General features: G+C 40.4%; 1 protein-coding gene across 2 annotated transcripts in view; it reads left to right on the forward strand.

Annotated features, from left to right (window-relative positions):
* The window catches only part of RPN2 (ribophorin II), a 63,008-nt gene that overhangs the window by 13,640 nt on the left and 22,910 nt on the right, over positions 1–26,458 (forward strand). For both annotated transcript variants that reach the window (XM_053574866.1, XM_053574867.1), the window contains exons 3-9: positions 1,684–1,779; positions 2,510–2,685; positions 8,722–8,797; positions 9,874–10,008; positions 12,401–12,577; positions 14,629–14,747; positions 17,659–17,764. In XM_053574866.1, coding sequence (XP_053430841.1) covers positions 1,684–1,779; positions 2,510–2,685; positions 8,722–8,797; positions 9,874–10,008; positions 12,401–12,577; positions 14,629–14,747; positions 17,659–17,764 — 885 coding nt within the window. The remainder of the gene's footprint in view (positions 1–1,683; positions 1,780–2,509; positions 2,686–8,721; positions 8,798–9,873; positions 10,009–12,400; positions 12,578–14,628; positions 14,748–17,658; positions 17,765–26,458) is intronic.

The raw sequence follows: 26,458 nt of genomic DNA on the forward strand, positions 1-26,458 counted from the left end.
ACTCCCTGTCCTACTCCCCAGATGCACTTACTTCAAACTGTTATTATTACCATATAATTTTGAATAGCCGAAATTTATATTTTTTCAACTAAAATAGTTAGCAGTATAACTATGCAGTACTACTTCTTAGAGTTGGGCAGAGTAGAAGCAGCGTGGGATTTGTTAACGTACCTACTCGGCCCCGGTCACTATGATGGGTGTTCACAAAGTCTCTGCTCTTAGGTAGTCACTAGGGGATGTAGTTAGTGTGTAAGTGCTTTGGGGGAGCGCGTGAGGGAGGACTTCTGGCCTCTCCTGGAATAAATGTCTGGAAGATGTAATGTCTGAGCAGAGATGGTGATAGGGCCTGGGTTGGCAGATACGAAGGACTAAGAAAAGGGTGCTCCTGGAAAGGAGAGTAGCAGGTTCAAAATTAGCAAATGGCCAGAGCAGAGTGTAACAGCAGTAGGGTGGAGGATAGGATTTTGGAGGTGGAGGTAGGGATATAGTGATGAAGCTGGCACAGAGAGGGAAGATTAGTTAGGAGGACATTTCACCCTGTGTCAGAATTATATATAAGGAAGTACCGAAGGTTTGTTTTTCTTTTTTGAGATAGAGTCTCACTTTGTCGCCGTTGGTAGAGTGTCTTGGCATCATAGCTCATAGCAACCTCAAACTCTTGGGCTCAAGTGATCCTCTTGCCTCAGCTCCCAAGTAGCTAGGACTACAGGCGCCCATCAACACGCCTGGCTAGTTTTTCTATTTTTAGTAGAGATGGGGTTCTTGCTCTTCCTCAGGCTGGTCTTGGACTCCTGAGCTCAGGCAATCTGTCTGCCTTAGCTTTCCAGAGTGCTAGGATTACAGGCATGAGCCACCTGCGTGCAGCCTCACTGAAGGATTTTAATAGCAAAGCAACACAGTTATATTCATGTTTTGTGAAGATCCTTCTTGAAGCAGAGTACAGAATGGATCGCATGGTTTGAGACCAGTTAGGAGATGACTGTAACAGTCGAGGTGAGAAATGGCAAAGACTTGCCCTAAGGCAGTGACAGAAACATTGACTGGGTTTGAGAAATGACAAGGAGGTAGACTTGATAGGCTTGGAAGGGAAAAGTCAAGCATGGTCCCCAGGTTTCTGGTTTGGGTAGTCAGATGCATGCTGATTCCTTGTATGTGGGCTGGGAAGTCTAGGTGAAGAGATAGAAGGTTTAACCTCATTTAGATCTGTGGAGCCTGACATGGCCTTGAAGTCTCCTAAGTGGAGATGCCAACACAGTTGGAATAAGAGGAAACTGCCACTTATTTAGCTTTGTCACCTTCATTAGGTTACTTATCAACTCCAAGCTCCAGTTTCTTTGTCAGTTAGATAGGGATGGTGATTCTGTTTACCTAAGGGTCCTATATTCATTAAAAGGAAGATCATCATTTATGGAAGTCAGAGCAGGAGATTGGTGAAGTGGTTTCTTTCTTTCCTTCCTAAGGTTCAGAAGGACTAACGTACCTTCAGTCTTATTGCTCCTTGTACGAAGTGAACAATTTTGGGTAATACAGTGTCCTAAGGAATATAACTACTTAAAAAACTCAATCCCATGTAGCTCATTCTTTACGCCATCATACATGGCTGAGAATTTTATTTATACAGAAGCACCTTTGTTTTTCCACTGCATTTGTCACCACTAACATTGACTTTTCTCCTTTACGTAGAAAGCATGCACCTTCATTAAATCTAACCTTGACCCCAGCAATGTGGACTCTCTCTTCTATGCTGCCCAGTCCAGCCAGGCTCTCTCAGGGTGTGAGGTAAGTCCAGGTTCCTACACTGACATTCACTTTAAACTGTAAAATACATTTTTAAAGGGGAAGGGTCAAGTTGGATTATTACTTTTTTTAACAGTAAGAATGCATTGGTGTGGGTGGGAATTCACAGCAACCTCAAACTCTTGGGCTTAAGCGATTCTCTTGCCTAAGCCTTCCAAGTAGCTGGGACTACAAGCACCCGCCACAACGCCCAGCTATTTTATTGTTGCAATTGTCATTGTTGTTTAGCTGGCCTGGGCCAGGTTCAAACCCGCCAGCCTTGGTGTATGTGGCTGGTGCACTACCTACTGACCTACGGGCACCGCCTTTTCATGGGTTTTAAATAACTTTTGTTTTTAGAGTTTTTGCCTTTTTTCAAGGAGGCCTATTTTTTCTTTCCATCTCACTTTAACATTTAAAAATGTTCAAAGTACATCCCCGCACCAGATTCCTGGAAATCATTTTATTGAACATAGGAGAACCATAAAAGTAGACAAGTAACTTGTCACCATCTTTTCGAAAGTGTTGTGCAGTGCTTGCTTTAGCAGCACATATTCCAAAAGCATCATGCAAAGGTTTTACCAACATTGCATTCTGCTCTCTGGGGATTGGAGAGTGAGCATGTGTGAGGCGGGTGTGACTTTGGCAGCTGCTCTGCATGCCATCTTTGGCATGCCTGGCACAAATTGCCAAGACCTGTTCTAAAAATCTGTGTCTGCCGATTCTTTCTTAGATCTCTATTTCAAATGAGACCAAAGATCTGCTTCTGGGAGCTGTCAGTGAAGACTCATCTGTTACCCAGATCTACCATGCAGTGGCAGCCCTAAGTGGCCTTGGCCTTCCCTTGGCATCGCAAGAAGCACTTGGTGCTCTTACTGCTCGTCTCAGCAAGGAAGAGACTGTGCTAGCGTGAGTTGTGGTCTTGAGCACTTTGCAGGCTTCTGTCTCGTGTACTATCCTGAGAAAGTTTATTCATTGGTTCAGCCGATATTTTCCTGGGCATCTATTATGTACCAGGTACCCTGCAGATATAATACCACATTAAGGCAGGTAAGGTCTTTGTGCTCAAGGAATCTCACATAGATACAGTCTTCTGCAAGCTGCTCCAGTAGAAGGCAAGTACTGAGTCACAGTGTGAATACACAGCCACACAGAGACCAAATCAATCAACTTTTGAGGTTAGAGGGCTAGAGCAAGGGTGGATAACCGAGGAAAAGCCACATGCATCTGTTGTTGAGGGTTGACCAGGGACATTTTGGCAGTGGGGGCTCTGTAAAGAAGAAGATCTTAAGGAACCCTGCAAGTTGTGGGAGGCAGCATTTGGTGGGAGAAGTGGGAAGAATATTCTTAGAATATTCTAAGAATCAGACTCCACTGTTCTGCAAAAGGTTTGGGTCAAGGAGAAGCACCTTAAAGAAAGGGGCTTAGAACAACTGTGTTTATTATAAACGGAAATATTGTAACTGACTTCAAGATTGTTTGCTAAACTTTTATGTGATAATATGGAGAGTGCCAAAAGAATGTATACACATTTCAAAAAGGGGAAAAAGTACCTGGATATGGGGGCTCATGCCTGTAATCTGAGCACTCTGGGAGGCCAAGGCAGGAGGATAGCTTAAGCTCAGGAGTTCTAGACCAGCCTGAGCAAGAGCAAGACCCCATCTTTACTAAAACTGTAAAAAATTAGCTGGGTATTGTGGCAGGCACCTGTAGTCTCAGCTACTCAGGAGGCTGATACAGGAGCATTGCTTGAACCCGGAGTTTGAGGTTGCTGTGAGGTAGGCTGACTGCATGATGCTCTAGCTTAGGGCACCACATTGAGACTGTCGTCAAAAAAAATTTTTAAAGAAAGGAAAAAACGTATAAATTTGCAATGCTCAATTCATGTTTAACTTTTGTAATTATAAGAGGTGCTCAGCGTGACTTGTATTCATCTTTTGTTATTGGTATATATTGAGTATTACAATTTTTTTTTTTTTGAGACAGAGTCTCACTATGTCGCCCTCAGTAGAGTGCTGTGGCATCATAGCTCACAGCAACCTCAATCTCTTGGGCTTAAGCAATTCTCTTGCCTCAGCCTCCCAAGTAGCTGGGACTACAGGCTCCCACTACAATGCCCGGCTATTTTTTTGTTGCAGTTGTCATTGTTTAGCAGCTGGATTTGAACCCACCAGCCCCAGTGTATGTGGCTGGCGCCCTTAGCTATTGAGCTACAGGTGCCGAGCTTAAGTATTACAATTTTAATACAGTTTTTTCCTTTCTTGAAATGTATGTACATTTTTTTGGCACTGTCTGCATATGTAGTTTTTTCCTTTAACACTAAAATTCCTCATTTAAAACAATATTTTTGCGTAGTTTTCTTTGTGTACCCCATTCACCTGTGACCCCTAAAAAAGCATGTCGAATGCCTGGAGATCCTATAAATTTTTAAGTAAGAGATTGATGACACCAGCTCCTCATTTCAAAACACTGAGATTGTTTCTAAGTTTTTGCTAACAGTCAAATTGTGTCTAAATCTGAAGCTTAGGCTCAGCGCCTGTAGCTCAAGCGGCTAAGGTGCCAGCCTCATACACCGGAGATGGCGGGTTGGAATCCAATCTGGGCCCACCAAACAGCAATGACAACTGTAACCAAATAACCAAAAAAAAATAGCCAGCCACTGTGGTGGACACCTGTAGTTCCAGCTACTTGGGAGGCTGAGGCAAGAGAATTGCTTAAGCCCAAGAGTTTGAGGTTGCTGTGAGCTGTGACGCCATGGCATTCTACCCAGGGCGACAGCTTGAACCTCTGTCTCTAAATAAGTAAATAAATAAAGCTTGAGCCTCTGTCTAACAAATAAGCAAAAAAACCGGTTGGGGATTAGTGACTATGGGGCTGATACTTTTCCCGAGGTGGACTTTGACGAGGGTTTGGCCCTTTTGGTCCTTTGATTTCAGGTCACATATTTTGATCTCTGCTCATATCCCTGTGGGGACTGCTTGCCCAGTCCCCACCATCTTATGTCATGATGTCCCTGTCAGTGCCTTGCTCCTCTGATGCCACCTGTTAATAAAAAAAGTTCCCATTCCCTCCAAACAAAAAGGGAGATTGCCTTCTTTAAAATTCCAGAACAGGGAGAAGTACAAGGGAAGTGGATTCATTCTGGAGTCAGAATTGAGTTGGAACAGTAGGTGTGTTCCTTCCTTGTTGTGTGATTTGAGGGAAGTTAGTAACCTCTCTGAGCCTCGTCTGTAAAATGGAATCAATGGTCCTAATAACCTAGAGTGAATGTCAGGATTAAATGAGATCATAGATGTGAAGAGCCTTGTGCAGTGCCCAGTTCTTAGTGGGCATTCAAGAATTGGAGTTTTTTTCTAGATCATTTCCTTGTTAGGTTTCTCAGCTGATTACTTGGTTTGCTGTGGTGTAATTATTTCTGTTAGATTATAAGCTTCTTTATTTGTAGTGCTCATAGAACCTGGCACATAGTATATGCCCAACTAAGAGTTAAAGGCTAAAACTATATTTTGTGTTTCTACTATTTTGTAGAAAGCCTTAGGTGGAAAGAGTACATGCTTTGGAACAGATAGAATTGTGTTCAGATCCATGCTCTTCTACTCTACCTCTGTGACTACACAGGCTGTTTAACCCCCTGCATCTCAGAGTTTTCATATGTAAAACCCAGAGAATGAGATCTTTCTCTGGGTTACTGTGAAGATCAAATTGGTAGGATGCCTAATATTATTACTAATTTGCCCTATTTAAGGAAATCTGATATGAAGTAGGACTCATCTAAATAGGCTTTCTATATTTAAGTGGGCTTATTCTAGGAAATATACGTTTGTAAACTTGTCTTGAGATATCGTAGGTTTGAATGAACCATCTGAAAAGATGTCATTGTGGTCTCTCATAAACCAATTTCTCTGAATCATCTGCTGTATATTAGCAAGATAGGAATCTGCTTTCTTAGTGTTTGAATATTGTACTCCAGAGAAAAAGAAATTACTGCCTGGGGAGTAAGTAATTAAAGCCAGTGACAAAAAATGGATTAATTTCATTTTAAAACTTCTAAGGTTATTACCAGTATGGCACTCACTCATTACAAAGAAGAGCAAAACAGTATCTTAATTGAAAAGTTCTTTATAGACTATTAACAGCTTTTGCTGAGCTCAGCATTTATCAGGAGCAGATGTGGGATTTTTATCTTGTTTGGAAATTAAGGTTTCTTTTTTTCTTCAAGTGAATTATAACAACAAGCATCCCATCAGAGTTGTTGAATGTTCTGGGGCTTCTCTGTCTGTGATTATGACCCCACTGTTTTCCAACTTGTCGTCTAAATGAAATTAGTTTTCCATGGAGGCTATCTAAATTGTTATGATCTCCACATGAGCAGACAGATTCTTGCTCTACCTTCCCTGAGACACTGACTTGGTAAGTGGTGGTTTTACACAAAGGCCCAGTCATCTCTTAGGAATTTGGGAGCCATTCTGGGGTTCAGCAGCAGTCTTTTTAACCACCAGAGGGCCTCAGCTTTCCCCACTGCACCCAGAAAAGCACCATTTATATTTTCTAAATCATCTGTACTAACAGCATAGACTCTAATAAGCATTATGTATACATACCCATCTAACATATTAAAAATTCTGTCTTATAGAAATATGCTTATAAATGGATAAAAATATATGAATAAGCCATAAAAAAGAATGACGAACTAATACATTCCAAACATGGAGGAGCCTTGAAAACATACCGGTGAAAGAAGCCAGACACAAATGGTCACGTTATGTGATTTCCATTTATATGAAATATTCAAAACAGCCAAATCCATAGAGACAGAACGTAGAGTGGTGCTTGCCAGGGATTGAGGGTAGACAGAAAGGGGAGAAAGCGCTTAGTGGGTATAGGATATAATTTGGACTGGTGGAAATACTTTGGAACTAGACAGAGGTGGTGGTTGTACAGCATTTAAATGTAGTTAGTGCCACTGAACTGTTCACTTTACAGTGGTTGATTTTATGTGAATTTGACCTCAGACTTTTAGAAAATGATACATATGAATAATTGTTGTCAGTTATAGCATTGTGTGACCTAATTAAAACAAATGTTTATCACTAACATTACGATATATTTAGACAGTGCAATGATGTCATTGTTACTGAGAATGAAGTACATTTATAAGTATATTCATATACCTATATGTATGCGTATATGTATACATGTGCAGGGTGGCCATGAAGTTTGTGTGCAGTTTACAGTCGCGCACTAACGTTTTGGCCACCTTGTATTATTAAGTTAAAACAAATCGGAGGACAGTTATCTTTTAAGGGTAGGTGTTATCAGGAATTTTAACTTCCTTAGTAATGAATTGTTTGAATTTTTGACATATATTTACTTTTATCATCAAAAATAAATAGCAGGAAAAGAAAAAAAGAGCTCTGCTTTTGGAACACTTCCTCTCTTCCTTTCCTTTTATTTAATGTTAGAGGATGAGTGACCTTCATGTCTCCCGGCAGGTAGCCCAAGTGTTAGACAGCCAGCCTGTTTACTGAATGTCTCCTCTTCATATTGTGTTGCTCTGGTTTCAGAACAGTAGTTCCAAATTCTACTCAAAAATCTACAAATGTTGATTCCACAGTATTTCTTTGGTCTTGGAGAAAGAAAAGTAGAAAATTAACAGGCACCAACTTCTGCCTATCATGGTGCCTTGTACAACATAGGGGGTGCCAAGAACAACTTAGTGGAATCCTGTTCTCCCTAAGAGCGTATTTCTTATAAACTTAATTCTCAGTCTCATTGTTCTGCGTGGGATACAATTAGGGACAAAACCAGTTTGGGGTGGAGGTGGGGCAGGGGTGACCTGTGCTTGCTGTCCTCTCTGTGCCCATAGTTCCTGCTGTTAGTTTTACGGCCTGGATTGTCTTCTCAAGCTGTGATGTTCTTTTCCAGACTTTTTTTTGAGACAAGAGTCTCACTGTGTTGCCCTTGGTAGAGTGCTGTGGCATCACAGCTCACAGCAACCTCAAACTCTTGGACTCAAGCGATTCTCTTGCCTCAGCCTCCTAAGTAGCTGGGACTGCAGGCACCTGCCACAACGCCTGGCTGTTTTTTTGATGCAGTTGTCATTGTTGTTTAGCTGGCCCAGGCCGGGCTCAAACCTGCCAGCCTTGGTGTGTGTAGCCAGTACCCTACTCACTGAGCTACAAGTACTGAGCTGTTTTCCAGACTTTATCACATCTTTTCCAACTAAAATTATAAATACTGCATTTTGTCATGTATAATGCACACATTTTTTGCATACATTTTTAAGGGAAAAACAAAGATACACATTATATATGGGTAGTTCTGGTTCCATATCTGTATGAATGTTTTTAATTTTTTTATTTTTGCTTATACATTAAAAGTCTATTTCTTGTACCATAATATGTTAAAAAATAAATGCTAGAATTCCTTCATAATACAAAAATCAAGTACATAAATATAAACAAAAGATTTTTTTTTTTTCTGAAAGTTTGGGGTCCAAACTATGGGTGCTCATAATATATAGGAGAGCTTTATACATGGCAAAATATGGGATAAACTTGTTAAAAGCTGGGATATTGGCTCAGCGCCTATAGCTCAAGAGGCTAAGGCGCCAACCACATACACCAGAGCTGGCAGGTTCAAATCCAGCTCAGGCCTGCCAAAACAACAATGACAACTGCAACCAAAAGATAGCCGGGCGTTGTGGTGGGTGCCTGTAGTCCCAGCTACTTGGGAGGCTGAGGCAAGAGAATTGCTTAAGCCCAGGAGTTGGAGATTGCTGCGAGCTGTGATGCCGTGGCACTTTACCCAGGGCAGCAGAGTGAGACTCTGTCCCCCCACCCCCCCAAAAAATTGGGATATTTGTGAAGGTATCTGGATATGAGAAGGGATAAATAGTTGAAAGGGGACTTACCATTCATTGAGGTTCTACTCTTTAACTTCCAGAACAGTCCAGGCTCTGCAGACAGCATCCTACCTGTCCCAGCAGGCTGACCTGAGGAACATCGTGGAGGAGATTGAGGTGTGAATCTGTTTTGCCAAATAGATCTCCTAGCTCCTGTCTTTGACATTCTGTAGAAGAGTCTTACAGGTAGACATGTATGATTTGTTTTAGCCAGTTACATTGCCTTTTATTTTATTTATTTATTTATTTTTGAGACAGAATCTGGCTAGAGTACAGTGGCGTTCATCATAGCTCACTGTAACCTCAAACTCCTGGGCTTGAGCAATCCTCCTGCCTCAGCCTCCCAAGTAGCTAGGACTACAGTGTGTACCACCAAATCTGGTTAATTTTTTTTTCTGATTTCAGTAGAGACGGAGTCTTGCTCTTGCTCAGGCTGGTCTTGAACTCCTGGGCTAAGTGATCTTCCTACCTCAGCCATGCAGAGTGTTAGGATTATAGGTCTGAGCCGCAGTGCCCAGCCCACATTTTATATCCACGGCACACTTAATTTCTTTGTACTAGAGCAAGATGTCCCTGGGAATTTGTATATAATAGGTACTGGGGAAATGGTCACTGAGGCTTTTTTTATTATTGCTCCACTCTTTCCTTTGCCCAGGAGATCCTGCTCCTCAGGGCCACTCTCATGAGCTGCATAGCCAGAAAAGTCCTGATATTGTCATCACAGGATTCTGCACAGGCACATTGGCTGCCTGGTCATGTTGCCCAGGAGAGCAGTATGTCCTTCTTCATCTTTCGGAGCATTAAATAAGAAAGGGAAATGCTTTGCTTTGTAGGTTGTATCCACATTGATACACGAACTCCATGTGTGTCACATTTCTGGTACACTACAGCCCAGCCCACTGGCCTTCTGCCCAGAGTAGCCGAGGCCTTCAGTGCCATGACTTCTGTGCTTGGGGCTGAGTAAAGGGGCTAGGGAAGGAGCACTCTCACAGCTGCTGAGGATACTGTTCTCTTCAGATGTCTACATGATACACTTTACTTTCTCCCTACTCACCTTTTTTGAGTAACTGAGATAACCCTCATATTTTAGAGTAAGACATTCCTCAAAATTGTGTTCATACCAGCCTTGGCATTGGTTTGTGCATCTTATACTATCACTTGACATCCAACATGCTTTTTTTTTGTTGTGACAGGACCTTGTAGCTCGTCTGGATGAACTGGGGGGCATGTATCTCCAATTTGAAGAAGGACTGGAAACAACGGCGTTATTTGTGGCTGCCACCTACAAGCTCATGGATCATGTGGGAACTGAGCCATCTGTTAAGGAGGTGCCTGTCTTAACAGTTCTTGGGGATGAAACCCAAGGGGATTGTCAGCTTTATCTGCTAAGGATAGCTTTTCTCAGAAAGGGATGTTCAGACTGTACTTTAGGGTTTGTCATTTCAGTGTCTTGGGTTAGGCATTAAGAATGAGGAATGGATGGGCGGCGCCTGTGGCTCAGTCGGTAAGGTGCTGGCCCCATATACCAAGGGTGGCGGGTTCAAACCCGGCCCCCAGCCAAACTGCAACCAAAAAATAGCCGGGCGTTGTGGTGGGCGCCTGTAGTCTCAGCTACTCGGGAGGCTGAGGCAAGAGAATCGCTTAAGCCCAGGAGTTGGAGGTTGCTGTGAGCTGTGTGAGGCCACGGCACTCTACCGAGGGCCATAAAGCGAGACTCTGTCTCTACAAAAAAAAAAGAAAAAAAGAATGAGGAATGGGAAGATGAAATGCCTGCCCTAAAGAAACTGGTTATCAGTGGGACAGACTTGTAAACAGATTGTCACACTTGCTTTAAATGGGGCACATACATGTCACGGCAAGAAGGCTGAGTACACTACACTTGTTTATCCCGCTTTTCTTCCTAAGTGTTGATCTTGTGAATGCTTTCTACTTTGGTGGCTATGCGAGTCCTCTTTCTCTGAAAAGTGCCCTGTACTTCGAAATTGTCTATTCTCCATTCCCCTCATGCTCAGTAATGGCTAAATCTTAGCTAATCTTTGCTGGTTGACATAGTTTACTGAGAGGCTCTGTGTCTCCTAGATACCTGCTAAGAATTAATTTTTTTTTTTTTTTCCTAAGAAGAGCTTCTTAACCTGAAAGAACCTTTAGTTGAAGTGTGTGTGGGAAGTCTTTTGGAGTAGGACTTTGTCTTTGACACGGTTACCAGACCTTGATGTAAAGTACTTACAATATAAGCTGCTATCATTTAAATTTTAGGAGAAGAGATGTGGGTTCTAAGTTAGAACTTTGATTTCTTTGTGTATTATGAGTTTCTTTAATTAAATAGTAAATAATTATTTGTCTTGCATCTTTTGAATTAGTTTCATATTTTCTCCAAGGATATGATCAAATAACTTATTTGTGTATTAGCATTCTTTTTGTGTCTTTTCCTTCATCCTAAATGTAGGAAGTCTAGAAATAGACTCCCTTTTACTTTCTGTTGGGTGAAAGTGCAAGAAGGTAGGAACTTACGGTGTAGATTATTTGGGGATTCTCTGTACCTGGTGAAGTAGATGAATTGGTAATGTTAGACATATACAACTTAAACTTTTTCTTTATTTCCAAGCTTTTACTAACTGTTATTTGGCTAGAGTAATTTTGCTGTCACTGCTTTCTTTTGACACAATTCTAGTGAACAGTCATCCATTTTAACTTGTCAACAGCCTGGTGATGGAAAAATGTAATTGGTACAATTAAAGAAAATTATTTCATGTCGACTGTGAATAACACTGTCAGGAACAAAGGAGCTCTTTTGTTAGATGGTAGATTTTAAAAAACAAAACTGATTGAAGTGGAAAAGGTTTCCTCCTAAGCAAACAACCTCTAGAATTTTAATAATGCCTTTTAGGTTCTGCTTTTTTAAAAAATTGCTTTTAGTTTTCTCCTCTAAGCAGCCCATTAGGGTTTTTTTTTTTTTTTAGTTTAAAAAAATGTTATCATCCTTGCTGTAGGTAAGTAAGCCTAGTTCTTAATGGTGAATTATTTTAGTTTCTTTCTAATGTACATTTTAGCTGTAAAGTTAGGCCTTCTTGATGCACACTTTGCCTCAATTTACTACTTACAAGTAGATTGGGAGGGAAGGTAGTTTAGTTGTGTGGGTGATGGGAATCAAGAAAGAATGAATTTTCTTGTGGAAGGACTTTGGACACGAACAGACCTGCATGCTCTTGCTCTTTTTACTTTGACTTGGAGAAGTTATATAGCCTCTTGGCTTCAGTTTTCCTCGTTTGGAAAACATTGATAGTACCAGTCTTTTAGGGGTTTTATGAAGGTTCAAGTTAAGGCATGTAGAGTAACTGTCAGGATGCCTGGCATATGCAGGCATTTAACAAATGATTACTGTTGTATGTATTTTATGATGTACTTTCATATCTCTGTAGTTATCTGGAAGTATTTTGCATTTTTATGGTAAGCCTTCATTAAATGGTTGGCAAATAATAAATGTATGAATTTCAGCTTATAGTAGAAAGTAGAAAAAACTAATCAATTCAAGCCTTAAACTTAAATGGAGAATATTTGCTTTTTCTCCTTCTGCCAATCTCCTTTTTCTCCTTCTGCTAAAAGACAGTCCATGTGAACAACCTGAAGCAGATAAAATGACTTGAGTGTGTGGGGAGACAGGTGGCCCTCCTACCTTCCTGCTGGAGGAAGATGTGCAGCCACGTTTCCCTTCTCTTTCAGGATCAGGTCGTCCAGCTTATGAACACGATTTTCAGCAAGAAGAACTTCGAGTCACTCTCAGAAGCCTTCAGTGTCGCCTCTGCTGCTGCTGCGCTCTCCCAGAATCGCTACCATGTGCCAGTGGTGGTTGTGCCTGAGAGCTCTGCCCCTGACACTCACGAACAGGCCATCCTGCGGGTATGACTGCCAGGCCGTGGGTGTGCCACTCTGATTGCCATTTCTAGCAGAAGGCTTTCAAAAATCTAGACTATAGTATGCAGCCAACTATAGCTCCAATGAGGAAATACCCATTAAATGTAGGACAAGGTTCATTTCCTTTAGTGACAAAACCCTTTAAATCTATCAAAAAGTCTTTTTCCCGCCAGAGGATTTTTAAATTGTATGGGCTTTTTTTTTTCTTATTATGTCACCCTCGGTAGAGTGTCATGGCGTCACAGCTCACAGCAACCTCAAATTCTTTGGCTTAAGCAATTCTCTTGCCTCAGCCTCCCAAGTAGCTGGGACTACAGGCACCCACCACAACACCTGGCTATTTTGTTGTTGTAGTTGTCATTGTTGTTTGGCAGGCCCGGGCTGGGTTCAAACCCGCCAGCTCTGGTGTGTGTGGCTGGCACCCTTGCCGCTGAGCTACAGGCACCAAGCCAATTGTATGGACTTTTAATCAATCAAGTGCAAGAGGATTGCATTTCTAGGTCCGTAACTCTAGATATATAGAGAAATCTTGAAAGACTGCCTTTTCCAGTACCAAATCTTTCTAAATATATTGTTTTAAGACAGGCATTTTAATTGCCACGTAACTGTGGTCCTTATAAATATTAAAGTAAATATCAGGTCTCTTCCCCCCTGTTATTAATAGGATCATATATCTATCTGCCTCTTTATAGGATAGTCCTCCCTCTCACACAGGAGTAAGCATGGCCTCTTTTTGCGTTAACTCTTTGAATGGACCAAAGCACAGATTTTGAATATGCTTAGAAGTTTCATTTCAGATGAAACATTTTGATGCTGTTTGGAAACTAGTGGTGGGTGTAGTAGTTTACACCTGTAATCCTAGCACTCTGGGAGGCTAAGGAGGGTGGATTGCCTGAGCTCAAGAGTTCAAGATCAGCCTGAGCAAAGACCCCATCTCCACCAAAAATGGAAAAAAGCTGGATGTTGTGGCAGGCACCTGTCATCCCAGCTACTCAGGAGGCTGAGACAAGAGGATCGCTTGAGCCCAAGAGTTTGAGGTTGCTGTGAGCTAAGATGGCACAGCACTCTAGCCTGGGCAACAAAGTGAGACTTTGTCTCAAACAACAACAACAAAAAGAAATTAGTGACAAGCTCAGATCTTCATAAGAAATTAACATTTTATTTATATGTAAATGTTGGGGTTCCATACAGGAAATTTCTGTTTGTTCCATTAGTTCTACTTAGGTGGTTCCCGCAGATAGCCTCTGGAAAAAGTACCCTGTGCTTCAAAATTGCCTAGGCCCCTGTACAACTCATATCCCCTCAACAAAGACTTGGGTGATAAATATCCTGGTCAATATAGTTCACTGGAGTCAAGGGGGGCTTAGAGAACAAAGTGGAAAAAGTACTGGCTTTGAAAAGTCCTGGCTCAACCACTTAACTGACCATATGACCTTTGGCAATCTCTTAACTTTTGTGGCCTTAGTTTCCTCATCTGCAAAACAGAGATTATACCATCTATCTTGTATGACTGATGGGAAGATACATGTGAAGGGCTCAGCCTAGTATTGGGCATAGAGTTAATTTTCAACAAATGGTAGTTATTAATGTTATCTATATTTCTTTATTTTTTCTGTTACTCATACCTTCCTAAGGTATTTTTCTGGCTGATAATTTTATTTAAAGATTCTGTACTAGAGTGAGTGGAACAGGGAATCAGGAAAAAAAGCTGTATAATGGCCTGTGTAATTTGGGACCAGTTATTTTCTTTCCCTTGGCTCTAGTTTCCATATCTGAAAACTGAAATAATTGGGCAAGATTATCTTTAGCATTCTCTCCGCTCTAGCATTCTATAAACAAACTATCCTGTTCCTAACTGAATTGTTAGATTTTCCGTATTAGATTTCTGATAGGCGGCAGATCAAAGGTTAGAGAAGATTTTCTAAAACAAGGTGTTTGCTTTTTTGCATTGCTTGTACCCCGTAGATAAATCACCCCAGAAAGAAAATTCTCTACAGCCTTCTGTTGCTTACAGATAATTATTTATTTATTTTCAGTTACAAGTCACCAATGTTCTGTCCCAGCCTCTGACTCAGGCGACAGTCAAACTAGAACATGCTAAATCTGTTGCCTCCAGAGCCACTGTCCTCCAGAAGACGTCCTTCACCCTTGTAGAGTAAGTCCTGATCATTTTGGCTGGGTACTAACCTGTTTGTTTTGGAAGTTAGCCTACAGCCAGTGTAACAGATTAATATGGATATTGCCATGATCATAAAACCAAATTTATTTAAAGTCCAGTTAGGTAAATTTGATTTACTGGTATCAAAACACTAGAGCTGAATGTAGGAAAGGATTTTTAAAACTAAAAGAATTTTGGTTTTATGGTTGTATGCCCTATTTCTAGTTGGCTCTGTCTTATAAGTAGCTATTTTAACATTTACTATTTATTGATTTTTTTTTTTTCTGATGTGAGTAAAACAAAAAAGAAAACTCACCTATAATTCTACCACCCAGAGATAAATACTGGTAACATTTTACAATCCTTTTTTGGTAGTCTTTTTACTATGCATACAGATTTTTTAAATTGATTTAGGATTTTGCCTTTTAAAAGTGTTCATGAACATTTTTCCACAGGATTAAATATTCTTCTATAATCATTTTTAGAATGATTATATATTGTTGTTATATAAACTTTTTTATCTTAAGAGATGGGATCTTGCTCTTTCACCAAGGTTGGAGTACAGTAGTATGATTATAGTTCACCTCAACCTTGAACCTCTTTGGAGCAAGCAGTCCTTCTGCCTCAGCCTCCTAAGTCGCCGAAACTATAGGCACATGCCACCATGCCTGGCCCATTTAAAAAAAAAATTATTTTAGGGATAGGTTCTTGATGGTCTTGAACTCCTGGCTTCAAGCTGTCCTCCCACCTCAGAGCCACTGCCCAGGTCTAATATTTAAAAATATTAAGGGTTAATCTGGGTAAAAATGGTGTGTGCCTACAGTTTTAGCCATTCAAGAAGCTGAAGTGCTGAACTTAGTAGATCAGCTGCAAAAAAAAAAAAAAAAAAAGGCTGAGGTGGGAGGATCACTTGAGCCCAGGAGTTTGAGACCAGTCTGAGCTACATAATGTGAGACTGTATCTCTACCAAAAAAAAAAAAAGAAAGGTTAGTTTTTCTAGGGACTTTAAAAAATGTTAAATTAGTAGTAGGTTACAGAGATCAGGAGTTGGATTTTAGAGAGAAAGTGTTCTTTTATTTTATTTTATTTTTAGAGACAGTTTCATTATGTCACTCTCGGAAGAGTGCTGTGGCATCACAGCTCACAGCAACCTCAGACTCTTGGGCTTACTCAATCCTCTTGCCTCAGCCTTCCAGGTACTAGGACTACAGGCACGCGCCACAACGCTCACCTATTTTTTTGTTGCAATTTTCGTTGGTTAACAGGCCCGAGCTGGGTTTGAGCCCACCAGCACCAGTGCATGTGGCTGGCGCCCTAACCACTGAGCTACAGGTGCTGAGCTCAAAGTGTTTTTTTAGACAGTCATAAAGAGGCAATATGTGAAATTAAAAAGCAAAATTGTCCGGGTGTGGTGGCTCATACCTGTAATCCTAGCACTCTGGGAGGCCAAGGCAGGTGGATTGCTTGAGCTTGGGAGTTTGAGACCAGACTGAGTAAGACCAAGAGTCTGTCTCTAATAAAAAATAGCTGGGGGTTGTGGCAGGTGCCTGTAGTCCCAGCTACTTAGGAGGCTGAGGCAAGAGAATCGCTTAAGCCCAAGAATTTGAGGTTGCTGTGAGATATGATGCTATGGCCCTCAACCCCAGGGCAACTGAGTGAGACTCCGTTTAAAAAATAAATAAATAAAAAGCAAAGTCATTTTTGGAAATTATCAGTGGAATAGTAAAAGACATTAGTATTTTGCTGTATAGATAAAGTTAGAAATTCTCTTATTTACCTTTTAAAATAAAAATTAAAAAAAAAAAATTTATTTTTTTGAGACAGAATCTTACTCTGTCACCCAGGCTGGAGTAGCATGGCCTCAGCCTAGCTCACAGCAACCTCAAACTTCTAGGCTCAAATGGTCTTCCTCCTGAGTAGCTGGAACTACAGGTGTGCACCACCATGCCCTGCTAATTTTCCTATTTTTAGTGGGGATGGGGTCTCTTTGCTAGTCTGGTCTCAAACTCCTGACCTCAAATGATCCTCCTACCTTGGCCTCCCAAAGTGCTAAGAATTCAGGTGTAAGCCACTGTGCCCAGCCTAACATTTTCTTATAAAAACAAGATATATCTTTTTTGAGACAGAGACCTTCTGTGTTGCCCTAGCTAGAGTGAGTGCAGTGGAGTCATCATAGCTCACTGTAACCTCTAATTCCTGGACTTGAGTGATCCTCCTGTCTCAGCCTCCCAAGTAGCTGGGATTATAGACATGTGACACAGTGCCTGACTAATTTTTCTATTTTTGGTAGAAATGGGATCTCCCTTTTGCTCAGGCTGGTTTCAAATTCTTGAGCTCAAGTGATCCTCCTTCCTTGACCTCCCAGAATGCTTAGTTTATAGGCATGAGCCACTGAACCTGGCCAAGATAATCCTTTCTGAGAAATTCACAAAACATGGACAAGTAAGATAAACCCAAAAAATTACCCACAACCGTACTCCTCTACATCAGCCTCTTTGAGCATGTTGTACTATTTCCTTCTATTGTTTTTTTGTGTTCCTGTTAGACATAATTGGAATCATACTGTAGACTTAACCTGTTTTATATTAAATTGTGGAAGGCTACCAGAAAGAGGCAGAATTTTAGGAGCTGAGAGGGAAACAAAGGAAAAGAAAACTTTGGAAACTTAGGTAATTTTAGATAGTTTTGAAGTTTTCCAGCCACATTATACTTATAATATGTGATTGAACATGAGATTCCCCAAGTAGGATAGGAAGTCAAAAAGTAACTTAACGAGCAGGACTATCTATCTGAGGAAGACACTTCATAGGCCCTTATCTGTCTCAGGAAGACACTTCATAGGCCTTTTTTATTATAGCCATGATTTTCCTACATGAATTCTTGCTAACCTTGCTGCTATTCTTAACAGGGATGTTTTTGAACTAAACTTCATGAATGTCAAATTTTCCAGTGGTTATTATGACTTCTCTGTCAAAGTTGAAGGTGACCACCGTTATATTGCAAATGCCGTAGAGGTAGGCACTTTTCTTTTCATCCCCATTACCATTTTAATATATCCAAGGAAATGATGAAATAGAAGTGCAGCATTAATCATCTGGAATGTTGACTAAATATTGAATCTTTGCAACCAGGCTAATATGACTATGTTCAAGGTGTAGGTTCAAACTATACTGTTTGACAGACTTAGCTAAGGCGGTAAATCAGGAATCTGGTTATAACGAGTTTTCTTTTATTTGTAAATTATTCATTTTCCATTAAAATTTAGCATTGCTATCTTACATAAAATTTAGGAAGCAGAAAAATTAAAATCACCCAGAATTCCACAGATGCATAAATTGTAAAATGTTTTGTGGGTTAGGTCTTGGTTGGTTTAGAAAAGTGCTTGAAGCCAAAAAAGGCGACAAAAAGCATCACATGATACAAATATGAGACTGTACTGAGGCTGTCTGGGTAAAGCACAAAAGAAAACTGGTGATTTATCATAATGAGTGGTGTTTCAGATATTTAGCTAACTCTAGTTGGATCGAAGATCCAAGTAGTTTAAGTTTCATTTGTCTGATACTCTGTGGGAATGAGGTATTTCATATTAGTGCTTTTCCCAGGTACTTGAAGCTTTACTTCTTTCAGCACTGTGGCTTTTTTAAAAACCTTGTTAAACAGAAGTTTATTTAAGATGAATTACATATTTTTCTTTCTTTTTTTTTTTTTTTTTTTAGAGACAGAGTCTCACTTTGTCACCCTTGGTAGAGTGCTGTGCAGTCACAGCTCACGGCAACCTCCAGCTCTTGGGCTTAGGCGATTCTCTTGCCTCAGCATCCCAAGTAGCTGGGACTACAGGCACCTGCCACAACACCCAGCTATTTTTTTGTTGCAGTTTGGCCGGGGCTGGGTTCAAACCCGCCACCCTCAATATATGGGGCCGGCACCCGACTGACTGAGCGACAGGCACTGCCCAACATATTTTTCTGTTTTCTTAAACTCAAGTATGATTAAACCTTTTCTCTGAATTAGGATCATCAGTGTGAACCCTTTGTTAAACGCCTGTTACATGAGAATCACAGTTCTTTTTATTGAGACAGAGCCTCAAACTGTCGCCCTAGGTAGAGTGCTGTGGCATCACAGCTCACAGCAACCTCCAACTCCTGGGCTTAAGCTATTCTCTTGCTTCAGCCTCCCAAGTAGCTGGGACTATAGGCGCCCACCACAACACCTGGCTGTTTTTTGGTTGTAGTTGTTATTGTTGATTGACAGGCCTGGGCTGTATTCGAACCCGCCAGTTCTGGTGTATGTGTCTGGCGCCTTAGCTGCTTGAACTACAGGTGCTGAGCCAGAGAATCAGTTCTTAACAACCCTGTAAGATGAGTGGAGTCATCTTCATTTCATAGATGAGGCTCTAACTTGTCCCTGCATGATAGTAGGCTAGTTAGTGTGCCCTGGGGACTAGAGCTAATCTCGGAGGCTGCAGAGGCGTGTATAGCTCTGGCAGCTGGCCTTTTTGCAGTTGCCTTCTCCTTTCTCTTCTACCACTTTCCATTCTTACTTCTCAATGTTCCCAGTACTGTGTCTTTGCTGAATCTGCTTAACTACATCGTCATACACTCTGCTTAAAAGGGGGCTTGGAGTGGTACTTGCCTTTCCTGAAATATTAAATGTATGCTGTTTGGGACAACATTTTCTTTAACATTCAGATGTCATTCTACTCACTTTTTTTATTAGTTTTTTTTTTTAATCTTTTCATTTTTGAAATAATTTTAATCTTAATAAATGTTGCAAAAATAGTGTATAGAATTCCCATATACGTTTCGCTCAGCTTCCTCAAATGTTAATATTTTTTGTATCCGTACCAGGAAGTTAATATTGATACAGTACTATAATCTATAGGCCTTAATTCAAATTTTGCCATTTGTCCCCCTTTATGTTCCTTTTCTGGTCTAGGATTCAATCTAGGATCACACATAACTTTTGTTGTCACGTCCTTTAGCCTCTTCCAATTAAAGATAAAGTAGAACCTCTGTAAGTTGACCACTCAAGGGACTGTAACAAACCGGTCAAGATACAGAGGTGGTTAATGTAAAGCACTAGGCCTCCTATACTAGTATACACATACGGTGTATGTATGAAAATTAGGTCAACTTGAGGTGGTCAATGTAGGGAGGTGGTTGGGAGTTATCTTTGTCTTTCCTGACCTTGACTCATTTGGAAAGTACTGGCCTATTACTTTGTAGATTGTCTCTGTTTGGCTTTGATGTTTTCTCATGATTAATTTAAAGTCATTCATTTTTTGCAATAATACTCCAGAAGTGATGATCTGCCGTTCTCTGTGCAAGAAGTATCTGATGTTGGTATATATATCGCATTACTGGTCATGTTTACCATGATCACTTCAGTAAGATAGTGTCTGCTAGGTTTCTCTGCTGTAAAGTTGCTGGTTTTCTGCTTTGTAATTAAGTATTTTGAGGGATGATACTTTGAAACTGCAAATATCCTGATCATGTTGTCTGCAACAGTTATTAGTGTGGTATTTGCCAAACAGTGATCTTCTCTTTTGCTTATATATTTATTAATTGGAATAAGAAAGTAACTATCCTTTATCCCTCATTTATTTATTTATCCAAATATCTAGAATTATAATGTATACTCTGTATATTTATAATACACTTTATTTTACCATATAGGTTATGATCCATTACTGTCTTTTTTTGTGCTCACCAAGGTTTGCCCTTTGAAGAGCCCCTCAGGTTGGCTCCTGTGACATTCACTTTCTTTTAATGAAAAAAAGTAGGCAGCTGGAAAGTTTGACCTTTTCAGAAATAGGGCTTTACTTAAAACGTAGTTTAAACACTTGTATTTAAAGTGTGTCAGAGGGAAGATGTTTCTGGAACTCTAATCTCTGCTTCATGTCTGACCTTTTGGGCATGAGACATCTGATGTTAGTGCATTCACAAAGACAGAGTTTGGGTAGAAACTCTTAGAGTGTGTACCTCTAACCTTTCAAGTCTACATTCTTTTAATGTTAGTTTCCTTCAATAAGAGGCCTTATTTGCAATTCAACACTTTCAAAGGAAAGGTTTATTTTTCCTGAAACCTCCTTTTCTTTCCTCCTTTGAGTCCATCTTAGACGCCAGGCTGATACTTAACCCCTTCCCTTCTTTTCACCTATACGTTCTAGCCAGTTACCACGTCCTGTTGATTCCACCTCTTATGTCTTTTCCATGGGGCTTGTTGTTCCTTTATTAGGTATTCCCGAATTGTTCTTTTGTCTGTATTCTTACTAGTATTTGGTATTATCAGTTTTTGCTGATCTGATGCATATGAAAAGGTATCTTGTCGTTTTAATCTTTCTCCTTGGTTACTAGTAAACTTGATCATCTTTTCTTATATTTATTGACCATTTAGGTTTTCTTTCTTGTGAATTATAAAATTTCTGCCTATTTTTCATTTGGTTTGCTAACCTTTTTTATTGTCGAGTTTTTTAGGATGATAATTATACGTCATATATATTTTTAAACCATAACATTTATTGCATGATTAATTATTGAAATTCTTTTTTTTTTGAGACCATGTCTCATTATGTTGCCCTAGGTAGAGTGCCATGGCATCACAGCTCATAGCAACCTTAAACTCTTGATCTTTCGCGATTCTCTTGGCTCAGCCTCCCAAATAGCTGGGACCACAGGTGCCTGCTACAATGCCAGGCTATTTTTTTTGGTGCAGTTGTCATTGTTGTTTAGCAGGCCCAGGTTGGGTTCAAACCCTCCTGCCTCCATGTATGTGGCCAGTGCCCTGAGCTACGGGCACCGAGTCAATCTCAAACTTTCGGGCTTAAGCGATTCTCTTGCCTTAGCCTCCTGAAAAGCTGGGACTATAGGCTTCACAATGCCCAGCTATTTTTAGAGATGAAGTCTTGCTCTGGCTAAGGTTGGTCTCAAAACTGTGAAGCTCAGGCAGTCCACCCGCCTCGGCTTCCCAGTGTGCTAGGATTACAAGTGTGAACCACTGTACCTGGCCAAATTATTGAAATTGTTAAGGTGAACTGGATGTTGCAATAGCTGCCCTCTTGGGTATAGTTGTTGATACTTCTTGAGATTCATGCCTAAATCTGCAGTATATCTTTTTTAGGCACTTCATTTGATCCGGTCTGTGTGGTATTTTGTTTGTAGCCTTGGCACTCCAGTTATACTTTCTCTTGAGGTTGGCAGGTAGCCATGTTTACCACACGTTAACATCCAAAAGTGGAAGATCTTAGAGCCACAGCAGCAGCTCCTTTGTCATATCCCACTTCTGTGACTGAGACGAAAGAGGAGAAGTGATATATATTCTGGATACTAATCCTTAGTCATAAGTATCTTCCCCTAGACTTGCTGTATGGTAGGTATCTCTTAATGTACAAAATTTAATTTTAATGAAGTCTAATTTAAAAGTCTTTTGTGTTGGGTGGTGCCTGTGGCTCAAGCCGTAGGGCGCCAGTCCCATATGCTGGAGGTGGTGGGTTCAAACCCAGCCCTGGCCAAAAATCACAAAAAAAAAAAAAAAAGTCTTTTGTGTTAGGCAGCACCTGTGGCTCAAAGGGGCAGGGCACTGGCCCCATATGCCAGAGGTGGCGGGTTCAAACCCAGCCCCCGCCAAAAAAAAAAAAAAAAACTGTAAAAGTCTTTGGTGTTTTTTTATCTTCTTTAAAAAAATACTATGCCATACCAAGATAAAAAACCTGTTCTCCTAAGTTTTCTTCTAACAGTTCTTAAGTTTTTTTCTTCTTCTTATATTTAGGGCTTCCGTTCACTTTAAGTTTATTTTTGTTTCTTGTATCTTACATCCTGTCTATAATTACACTTACTGAATTTATATGCATCGCTCTTTCACTGGGCTGAGAACTGGGATGGAGCTCAAGTCTTATTTCTTCAGTGCTTAATTTCCATCTCAGACCACTTAGAAGAAGAAAAGGGTTGAGCAGTTTAAAGATGTTTTCCTTTTTTTTTCTTGTAAAGAGTCTCACTTTATCACCTTCGGTAGAGTGCCATGGTGTCACACAGCTCACAGCAACCTCCAACGCTGGGCTCAGGTGATTCTCTTGCCTCAGCCTCCCAAGTAGCTGGGGCTACAGGTGCCCACCACAGCCCAGAGCCTTCAGGACTTTATGTTAATTCATCTTCCAAGGATGAGCATTGGCTTTTATTTATTTGTTACTAATGATTTGTTAAATAACAGCTATATTGAGGTATAATTCTCCTATCATAAAATTTATTCATTAAAAGTATACAATTCCAGCTGGGCATAGTGGCTTACACCTGTAATCCTAGCTTTGGGATGTCGAGATACTAGAAGGTGCTTGAAGTCAGGAGTTTGAGACCAACTTGGGCAACATAGTGAGACCCCATCTCTACAAAATTTTTTTTTTAAAGTTAATCAGGCCTGGAAGTGCACACCTATAGCCCAATTATTTGGGAGGCTGTAGCAGGAGGATTGCTTGAGCTGAGAAGTCTGAAACTACAGTGAGCTATGATGATCACCACACTTCTAGCCTGGATGACAGAGCAAGACCCTAATTTATTTTTTTTTTTTTTTTTTGTGGTTTTTGGCCGGGGCTAGGTTTGAACCCGCCACCTCCGGCATATGGGACCGGCACCCTACTCCTGGAGCCACAGGCGCCGCCCACAAGACCCTAATTTAAAAAAAAAAAAAAGTACGCATATTTAGTATATTCACAGACTTGTGCAACCATTACCACAATGTAATTCCAGAATGTTTTTAATCGCCCTAAAAAATCCCTATTTTTGGCCGGGCGTGGTGGCTCACGCCTGTAGTCCCAGCACTGTGGGAGGCCAAGGCGGGTGGATTGCCTGAGCTCAGAGGTTCAAAACCCTTATGAGAAGCAGTCAGCCAGAGTAAGACCACGTCTCTACTAACAACATCAAAAACAGCCAGCACCGCAGGAGAAAGAAGAAAATCAACAAAAAAGGAGTACTTTAAAACAAACATGAACAAGCACACTGAAATTAAAAATAAAAAAAAAAAAATCCCTATTTCTATTATTAGTTACTCCCCATTCTGTCCTCCTGGCCCTGGGATCTACTAATCTACTTTCTGTCTGTATTTTTTGCCTATTTGGGACATTTCATGTAAGTAGAGTCATAATATGTCACCTTTTGTGTCTGGCCTTTTTTCCACTTAGCATAATATTTTTAAGTTCCCTCCATGTTGTTGTGTACATCAGTACTTTACTCCTTTTTACAGCTGAATAATTGTTTATCCATTCATCCGCTGATGGACATTTGAGGGTTTCTACTCTTTGGCTCTTATAAATAATGCTGCTATGAACATTCGTGTGTAAGTTTTTATTTGAACACCTATTGTCAGTTCTTCAAGGAATATTCTTAGGAATAGAATTAGCGAGTCATATGGTAACTCTTTGTTTAACTTTCTGAGAAACTAACAAGTTTTCAAAGCAGTTGCACCACTTTATATTCCAGCTAGCAATGTATAAAGGTTCCCATTTCTCTCTATTCTCACCAATACTTATTACCTGGCTTTGGTTACAGCCATCCTAGTGGCTATAAAGTGGTATCTCGTTGTGGTTTTGATTTGCATTTTCCTGATGGCTAATGATGTTGAGCATCTTTTCCTGTGTTGTGTGATCATTTGCATATCTTCTTTGGAAATACGTCTATTCAAATCATTTGCCTATTAAAAATTAGGGTTTTGTGGTCTTTTAATTTCTTCCTTTCCAATCTATATACCTCTTATTTCCCTTTATTTATCTCTTTAGATTATTGACTTGTTATGTTTTCTGGTTACAGGTTCCTTATTAGATCAGTATATAACTTGCAAATATTTTCTCAGAGTCTGTGGGTTATATTTTCCCTTTCATGAAAGTTGTCTTTTTTGCAGCATAAAGGTTTAATTTTGATGAAGTCCATTTTTTTGTTGTTGTTATTGTGGCTGCTTGTGATTTAGGTGTCATATCTAGGAAACCATTGTCTAATCCAAGGTCATAAAGATTGACTACTATGTTTTCTTCATTTATTTATTTATTTTATTATTATTTTTTTTAGAGACAGAATTTCATTTTGTCACCCTTGGTAGAGTGCTGTGGCATCACAGCTCACAGCAACCTCCAGCTCTTGGGCTTAGGCAATTCTTTTGCCTCAGCCTCCCAAGTAGCTGGGACTACAGGCACCCGCCACAACACCCGGCTATTTTTTGTTGCAGTTTGGCCAGGGCTGGGTTTGAACCTGCCACCCTCTGTATATGGGGCTGGTGCCCTACCCACTGAGCCACAGGCACTACCCAACTACTATGTTTTCTTATAAGAATTGTATGGGTTTTAGTCTTACATTTAGTTTTCTGATTCATTTTGAGTTATTTTTTGTGTATGGTTTGAGGTGGGATTCCAACCTCCTTTTTTTTTTTTTGAGACAGATTCTCACTGTGTTGCCCTCAGTAGAGTGCAGTGGCATCACACAGCTCACAGCAACCTCAAACTCTTGGGCTTAAGCCATTCTCTTGCCTCAGCCTCCCAGGTAGCTGGGACTACAGGCACCCACCACAATGCCTGGCTACCAGCCTCCTTTTGCACATGGATATCTAGTTGTCCCAGTCTATTTGTTGAAAAGACTGATCTTTCCCCATTGAATTATCTTGGCACATCCTTGTCAGAAATCAATTGACCATAAATGTAAGGGTTAATTTTTAGACTCTATTCTATAAATCTGTATTTTTGTCCTTGTACCAATACCACCCTGTCTTGGCTTGGCTTTTTGTAACATCAAATCTGGTGTTTGTCCAAGTGTTTCTGTGGCTATTGGAAAAATGATCTAAGTACAAAATAGCAGAAATGGCTAATCGCTGTTGTTCATGCAATGATAATAAGTCCCTATTGAGGCCATTTGCTGTCCTTTTCCTTCCTGGTGAGGGAGTAAACATTACAAAATCTCCTCTCTCTCTCTTCATTTCATTTGAGGACTGTGTGTGTGTGTGCGTGCGTGCGTGTGTGTGTGTGTGTGTGTGTTTGTTTAAGAGAGAGAGGATTGGTTCTGACCTCTGCAATTATGTGCAGCTTTACTTTGTAATTTCAGTAATAGTTACATTAGAGCCTTGGAGCAGGTCAGCGGGTCCTGTGTGCTCTCCCTAGAGATGCTCGACATTGGTCAGAATGCATTAATGGTTTGGTGTAGAAGGCCTATAATAGCACTCATTGACATTGGACTGGCTGTCAGGGAAAGCATGGGTTTTGGAAGCTTTCATTAGCATTAATTGCCCCTAATGCACCATCATTTTTGACACTAATAAGCTAAACAGGGAGGTTATTACTCCCAGCAGAAAGACAGCATTTCCTGACATTAAAACATTTTTTGAGATGGATATGGCATGTGGTACAGGCAAAGAAAAGAATAGCATGATCCAATGTAAAGCAGGCATAGCTGCATTTAAAGTGCAGAAACAAGTCCCTTTCCTTTTATAAAAACTAATCTGACAGTGTTGGTTTGAAGGAAGAAGCAGCCAATCAACAGGGATCGTACACTGAACTCTTTAAAACAGAGCTTTAAAAAAGTTTATGATGATTTTTATTTCTAAATTTGTTTTAAAAGAGTAACATAAAAATCCTTTTGAGTGTTTCCAGAGATCCATTGGTTTTAAGATTTTAGGAGCAGAAGGATTTGTTTTAATCTCTTCCTTAATTAAGAACAGCCCTGTGGTGTTTCTGTGTAGCA

This window comes from Nycticebus coucang, chromosome 21 (assembly GCF_027406575.1).
Source record: "Nycticebus coucang isolate mNycCou1 chromosome 21, mNycCou1.pri, whole genome shotgun sequence".
NCBI classification, from domain to species: domain Eukaryota; kingdom Metazoa; phylum Chordata; class Mammalia; order Primates; family Lorisidae; genus Nycticebus; species Nycticebus coucang.